This window comes from Phoxinus phoxinus (assembly GCF_949152265.1).
Source record: "Phoxinus phoxinus genome assembly, chromosome: 15".
NCBI lineage: Eukaryota > Metazoa > Chordata > Actinopteri > Cypriniformes > Leuciscidae > Phoxinus > Phoxinus phoxinus.
The window spans coordinates 17,649,878-17,658,002 of NC_136890.1; the positions used below are offsets into that span (position 1 = coordinate 17,649,878).

Consider the following 8,125-nt stretch of genomic DNA (forward strand, 5'->3'; position numbering starts at 1 on the left):
AGTGCCCAGCCATGTTGAGTGATTCCTTCAGAGTGAACACGAGTGAATCTGACTGCAGTAGATGTGAAAGATATTAATAAAAATGATGTTATATCAGCCAGCGCACATACCTGTATTTAGTTCCTGTTCTCGGTCTAAGTCCAAAGTAGTCGATTGTCGAGTTCACGCGCGTGATCATAGGTAACTAAACCTATGCGTGTGAACTCGATCGACTACTTTGGACTTAGACCGAAAACAGGAACTAAATACAGGTATGTGCGCTGGCTGATATAACATCATTTTTATTAATATCTTTCACATCTACTGCAGTCAGATTCACTCGTGTTCACTCTGAAGGAATCACTCAACATGGCTGGGCACTTGTATGACAAGTAAGTCATTCAAGACTTACGGCAAACTTTTGAATGATATTATATTGTTTATATACAGTAAGTGGTAATATAATAATAATACTACTGTATAAGATGCTACATTCAGTCCTCAGAGCGTACCTTTAAACTCCTCAGAAGAGCCTTGGCTTTAAAACACGGATTCATTCAGCATGTTGCATCGTGAGTCTGACTCTGAAATGTTCAAATGTCATCTGGTGTAATTGGGTTATGGTTTGTTTAGTGTATATTACTGTGTGTATTGCCAGCAGTGACAATGCAGTTCTCTGTGAAATCAATCCATTATGACTTGTAAACTCACTTGGGAAGAAAAATAAGATGCTATTAAGGCTAAATCCCTCTGGACTAAATATGTCAAGAACTCACACAGTCCATTAGGTTTAAACACGGGGAAATATTACCTCATTGTTTTCTGAGACTTCATATTTGTTTAGTATAAAATGAATATATATATATATGACTTTTACAGTACTTCACCCCAAAACATTTCCAAACATTCCTTTTGCCATTAATTGTAATAATCCAGGGAGATTATTACAATTATATCTGAGAACAATTATAAAAGAGATCTGGCCTCATCATCATCGAGTCTGTCTGGGATTACACAAAGCAACAGAAAAAACTGAGACCGACTAAACCCAGAAGAACTGTGGCAACGTCTCCAAGACACTAGAAGTTAGTGGTCGGGATCTTTCAGCGACTTCAATGCAGATTACATCAGTCAATTAAAAAACGCTAATTGAATGAAACAAGGTTTTTAACGAGAAGGTTATTTGAACTTTTCACACCATCTTGAGCGAGGCTTAACTGAAAAGCGACGTGGCGCGGGGTTACGCTGAATCGGACGCTTCACTTCATAGAGATCAATGCATTGACCAGGGCTGACACCTGTCATGTGAAATCCCCTTAACCATTGAAAAGAAGCTACTACAAAAATATTGTCAGTGCATTATATTATCAGTGCACTGACATGGCAAATTCATTTATTATTTATAAAAAAATATTACTTGACCTAGACAAAGAAAGCTATACCAGACACAGGTAATCACACTCTCTCTTGCTCTCTCTCATAATACTCTACTCAGTAATACTACACTATTAACTGAAGCAGCCCATTTTTTTGTTGCTAGTTCTAAAGTGACATTTTCGATTTCGCAACGGATGCTCGGGGTCAACTATTAACCCTCTGGTTATCTTCGGGGTCTTTTTAACCCGCAAATGAGTTTTGCTCAAATAATTTTTTTTTACTTTGTCCAAATGTTATAAAACTTTCTACGGCTCTCAACACTTTCTAGATCTACAAAAAAAAATGTAAAAAAAAATTGGAATATCTTTTTTTTATGTTAGCGTGAAAAAAAGAGTGACACTCGTTGTCTTCGGGGTCCTTGGAGACCCCAGGCAATATCATTTTGTCAACATGTCATTTTGTAACAGAATAATAGTTTTTTTTTTTTACAAATTACATTTTACTCGGTTTATTAATGTTTTTACACCACCTTTGTGCAGTTTTTGTAGGATTTATGATATATTTTAAAAATGTTTTTTTTTTTTCAATAGGTTTTTATACAAAAACAGCTTTTTATGTCAAATTCACTTTATAAAAGACCCAAATTTCTAAATTTAATTCATGGGGACAACATGGATAATTTGACATGGTTTAGTGTAAAAAATTTGCCCATATTTTGGAAAATGTAGTTTTAAAAGTAAAAAATGATCATTTTAGCCACAATATCAAACTCGTGGTCATTCGATGTTGCTCTATATCAGCTCGGTTGTGATTGTCTACGGCCGAATCAAGCCGTGACTACGAGTGTGAGAAAAATAACCATCACTTTTACCCTTTTAATCAAACGTTGAGCTGCAAACTTCCCAGACACAAGGTTCTTTGCTTCCACATCCTGCATGATGTCAGAATCATGAATAAAAAACAATCCTACACAATGATTGGGGGCTTCTGATCCTTCTGATCTGGTGGTTGGGAATCAGATGAATCGGTGATCAAACATCTCAGGGGAAGATGTGAGCACTGGGGCTAAGCTTTCTGTGCAAATGTCTCATGGAGGGTAAATGTTGAGTCTTGTGTTTTACACCAATATTATGGGGAGAGAGAGACCGTGTGTTAGACATTTGTCATATTTAACCTTTTTGGAGGATATTACAGTTTGCAGATGGTGGCATTTGAAATCATTAAATCCAAAAGTACTGCGGAAAATGACTTTTTGTTCCTCTTTTATTTTTCATATGCAGCAGGGAAGCTGCCAGAGTTAATTTAGTGTGAATTATAAGTATAATCACCAAAGATCACAGCTGGCATTGTTAATGCTCATCACATTGACAGATTTACGCTCCATGACACATCTTAATGTTTTTTTAAATAAACGTGTAATGTATTAATGCAATGTTTATGCAATATTTACAACTATAACATTGCTGTTGAGGTTTACTGAAAGCATCAAGTGCCAATACATCAATCAGCACGTGTCAAAGAGAGGGTTGAAATTACACCATCCTAAATTGACTCCCCAGCCTAAATGTTACATTTACTTAGATTTCTCCAGTCATTTGATGCATAATAGAGCCTAAAACATCAAATTAATATATAAATATATATGCAGCGATGCTAATTCTCTCTCTCTCTCTCTCTCTCTCTCTCTCTCTCTCTCTCTCTCTCTCTCTGATAACGTTACATCATTAAAAATGTAACCAATTATTAAAGACTTCACCCTCTGAAACATGATCTAATTTTAAAATTGATTACAGCTTGACTGGTTATACCCCTAAAAATATACCAGTATTTTAAAATATTTGAGTCATTTTATCAATAAATCCTATTAATGTATTGTTTTCCTGTGTATGACAGAAAGAAAGTGTGACACTGCTTTGTCTACGCGATGGAAAGCAAAGTCAATTAATGAATTCATCTTAATGAGGGTGGAGACGTCAGCCCTTTGTGTTAGCACAGTCGGGATTAGCATATAAATACTGAGAGGGAATCGATGTCTTGTATTTTCATTCCTGTCTTCAGGAGTTAAGTCACATTTGATTAAACTCGGATCAATGCCTTTTTTATTACACCAGGAAAATTCCTTCACAATTGTCTGCTGACTTGTCAATGTCTCTGTCGCCAACAAATGTGCTGAACAGATATAGATATCGAGTAGATTTGACTTATTAAAAGGGAGAAAAGAAAACAATTCTTAGGATCATGTTCCAGCATCATGTTTTGCACCTTTATTTCTTTATATCCACAAATCTTACATTGATTAGTTAAACACATTAATTTATGTTCCTCTTCGAAGAGAATTGCTCTTGGAATTGCTCCGTTTATTATTATTCTGCTTCTTCTCCGAAATGAATCGCATTTTTGAGGGCCTGAACATGCTCAGTCTCATGATGAAACTTTGCTCATGCGTCAGAACTGGCGAAAATGTACATCTGATATGGGTTTCACAATTAGGTGTGGCAAAATGGCTCGATAGCGCCACCTATAAAATGTCAACGAAGCGCCCCTCCCACTACGTTTCACGGACCACGGGCGTGTACGAAATTCGGTACATACATGTGATGTCCTAATACCTACAAAAAAGTATCTTGGTGCGAAGGTGTTTTTAATGTCCTTTGTGATTTTTTTTACCATTTTTGTCTTGTGATTTAGTGTGTTATTAAGGCCTTTGCAATGCTAAATTGCGAATACCTTGAGTTTTCATCAAAGGGCATGTCCCTGGTGGCCTGACAAATTTCAATGTTTTGCCATGAAACAGGAAGTTGCTGTAACTCAGGCAAACAATGTTCAATCTGCCCCAAACTTAGCATGCATCATGCTATAAATATGTTCAAACATGCTAGCAACACTTAGCTAAGTGCTAAAGCATGCTATTAATACTTTGGCATGCCTGGTCCAATCTTCCCCAAACTTAACATGTTTGATAAGAGTCCTGCCCTGAACACATCTACACGGCAATATTCAGCTATAGTTATATTGCTACCTGACAACAGGAAGTGACATGTTTAAAACTGTGATGCACTACTAGCAACATACTAAAATATGCCATTGAGTGTTAAACATGCTAGAAACACTTAGCTGAGTGCTAAAGCATGCTATTATCGCCATGAATCAGGACGTTGTTGTAACTCAAGCATACAATGTATAATCTGCCCCAAACTTCACATGCTTGATAAGAAACCTGGCCTGAAGACATCTGCATGCCAAAATGTAGTTATAGTCATAGTGCTAACTAGCTGGCAGCAGGAATATTGGCAAATACAACTTTGACATAGTCCTCCTATATTACCTATTTAAAGATTGTCCACCCGTGCTTTGTTTTCCTAAAGGTGTAAGGGCCCTATCATCACTGCTTGCAGCTTTAATTTTTATTTTTCTCTTATTAAAGCAGTTTTTTAACACTAGAAACACCTTGACCTTAAAAATACTTTTGTTTCAGGTTTTCATTTGTTTTTTTTAGCATATGTTTTTGTTGTTGTCATTTTTCAGACTTTTAGACATTTTATTATATGATCCATCATTCTAATGCTGTATATTGTATTTCATATATTTTTATCTGTATATGATCCCTTCTTTATGACAGCTTTAAGTGTTTTATTTCACTGCAGTTCTATGTCCTTATATTGAAGTAATCCATTCACACTTATAAACTAACTCTGCAATGGGCTTATTCTGAAATCCTAGTTCTCTAGAATATATATATTACTCTGGCATCCCATAACACACATTCTGTTCGACTTTATGAAGTGTGAGCTAGTGCTTGTTGTTCCAAGTTTAAAATAAGGCCTAAAACTACATATTTTTTACTAAAAACATAATGCTTGATTTTTTTGTGTGTGTTCATTTTATGATGTTAGTGATTTTTGCAAACCTGTGTTACCAAAATTGGGACGTATCTAAATACATTAAAACCTTGATTTGTGTTTTTATTTATTTGTTTTTATTTATTTATCTTTTATGTAATTTTCTAAATTAAGCTGTCGCACAGCATAGTTTTGGGACAAATACACATCACACTGTTCCCTTTTTTAAATAATTCCCCCCCGAGGCATACGCAAAAAAAATTTTGTATCTTGAAATTTGTGATTATGGTAAGGGCCGTGACATTTCTGTCATTTCATTGAATCGGTTGACCAATCGCAACATACATATACTGGTCCCGCCGACCAATCAGAGCACATTGCGCTTTTCAGAAAAAGGGGCTTCAGAGACGCTGGAACTAAACTGAGCGTTACTGGCAGACTGGGTAAAGAGGTGCTGCAATAATGCAAAATGTGTGAAAAAAGTGTTTTCTAACATTCAAGTATGATAACCTATTCCAGTAGACCCCAAAACCAAAATCAAGACTTTGTAAAAGGGCATAATACGGCCCCTTTAAGAACAAAATTAAAGTAATGGGGCACCAGAGTTCATTTCCTATCCTCATACTATGTTTGTTTGTTTTTCTTCCCCTATAGCTGGCTCTTGAGGACCCTGTGCACAGCGTCTCTCTTCAGCAGTTTGTCTATGAGAAGCTGAAGGCTCAGCAGATGTTGATGGGGGACCAGAGCTTCCAGGCTCTCATGGAGACGGTGGATACAGAGATTGTGCGACAGCTGCAAGAGTTTATCCAGGGCATGTAAGGATAAGACGACAGCAGACTATTAAAACCAGTCCTGAGACCAGAGATGCCAACCTTTTAATGATACCCCAGAGAAAAGAGCTTCCATATTTTTTAAACACACACTTTCTTTTGCTTCCTCAAACACACCCTTTTCAAAGTTTGAGACGGGGCAGAGAGGACATCTACTTAGACTGAAAAAGAGACACTTTAAGAATGAATTCAATATTGTGATTCAAGTTTTTGTAATGGGAAAAGAGTTTGAAAGTGCCATTTAAAGGGCCCAAGCAGTGTTTACACCGAGGCTTCATATAAAAAGTTGTAATTTTTGTATTTATGTAAAATACACTGCATGACAAAATTACTTTTTTCCCTTGGGTGGCTTTTCCCAATCACGTTTTACTCCTCAGTATATCAGGAACTACTAAAAAAGTCATTAACATTTTTGATTGAAACTATTTTCATATCAGATACACATAATGGTAAATGATGTAAATGTTAAACTTCCCATAACTATTGCTGCTAATGCTCCAACACTGCACCTCTCATATGAGGTTCACAGGAGATCAGAAGAACCAAATACATCAGTTTAATGAAACAAATGTCTATTTAAATCACAAGTACAGTGCAAATGTATGAGTGAATATTCTTACTGCCGTAGCAAGCTTTCTTTCTTTTTTTTTAAGGACACACAATACATGCGTATACATTTATAGAAATGTTTTTGGTTGAAAGTTGGATATTAAGAAGCACAGTCATACAAAAGAATGACTGTCACTGTGAAATTAATTTTGAGTCTGAATAAAAGCCTTATGCTTTAAGCCTTATTTATCCACCACTAACACATCTGTAATGACATGCATATGTTACATTGTAGCACATTTCGCTCTGTAGTTTTATTTTCAGGTATGAGCCCTATTTTTTTCATTGATGCAGCTTCAATAAAGTTCAGTACAGTCTGAAAATCTCACTTTGTTAGCTTGCTTGTATAAATCTTAAGTGTGGACATTTTCTGACTGCATGACCTAACGCCAACCAGGGACAGTCAGAGCTGAGCTTTTCAGTGTATTATTAAAAATAGCTCTAATAATGAAATAAAGCACAAAAACAAAACTAAACGCACTTGAGTAAATAGAATGAATAGTTTTGGCATGGAAGCTTCCAACGATCTCCCTTTTCCCACCATTTGAAAGCCCACACTTTCGCGCTGATGTAAATACCAGAAACAGCTCCTGGTAGCAAGATGTGTTAATCAGGTCCAATTAAATGTGGCATTTCTTGAATTACTGTTATTATTTACATCTCTCAATATCAGCCCCTGTATTTGTCAGTTTCTTGCGAGTCTGGTTACTACGTGATTTTAAAGCGGAAGTCTTAAGTGGTGCGAGTTATGTGGGGGGAAGGGGAGACTCACTAACCTTAAAGGTGCTGCATGTCTTTTTTTTTTACTGTACCAATACATAAAAATACCTTAGATATTTAGAAAACATGCTAAGTTCACATACTTGTTTCTCTGAAAAACATATTCTTCTTATTCTAGTTTAAAATGTGCGTTCCGTGTCGGAATGTCTGTTTTTGTCTGTGATTCTGCACACTGCCAATTTATCCAATAGTATTTCGACACGCAGGGTTACAAGTTGGTAGAAAACACTGTGCATTGCTGTCATGTATGCCAGCAAACAAACTGGATCTGAGATCAATCTAAAAATGTATATGACCAGAAGCATATTAAAATGCAGATGAATCAACTCATGAACTTGCAGTGTAAGGCGCATTCCATTGCCAATTGCACTCGTTCCTTTTGCGTATCCTCAATCTGGCAACCCGCGTCTGATGAGGAGGGGGTGGGAAATGACACTCCCAAATATTTAGAATTTGGACTGCAGTACCAATTTCAACCTCTAGCTGGCAATATTAAATACATTCTTTCATTTACTATTTCAGTCGCATCCGACTCTTGGTGATTCTATGGTCAATCTTCTGCTTTACGTGAGAAACTGTCCATGAATTTACTTGTCAGTGATTTTTCCAGGGTAGGTTGCCAGGTTTTTCCCCAAACCTCCCCATTACACAGCTTGGGACACACACACACACACACACACACACACACACACGCATTCCAACATATGGACA

The 8,125-nt window shown here is 36.6% G+C and overlaps 1 protein-coding gene across 1 annotated transcript in view; it reads left to right on the forward strand.

Annotated features, from left to right (window-relative positions):
- Positions 1 to 7,738, forward strand: part of ipo11 (importin 11) — a 172,197-nt gene extending 164,459 nt beyond the window's left edge. The window contains exon 30 of the mRNA XM_079637995.1: positions 5,850 to 7,738. Within this exon, the coding sequence (XP_079494121.1) occupies positions 5,850 to 6,014 (165 nt within the window). The 3' untranslated portion in view covers positions 6,015 to 7,738. The remainder of the gene's footprint in view (positions 1 to 5,849) is intronic.
- The last annotated feature ends 387 nt before the right edge of the window (positions 7,739 to 8,125 follow it).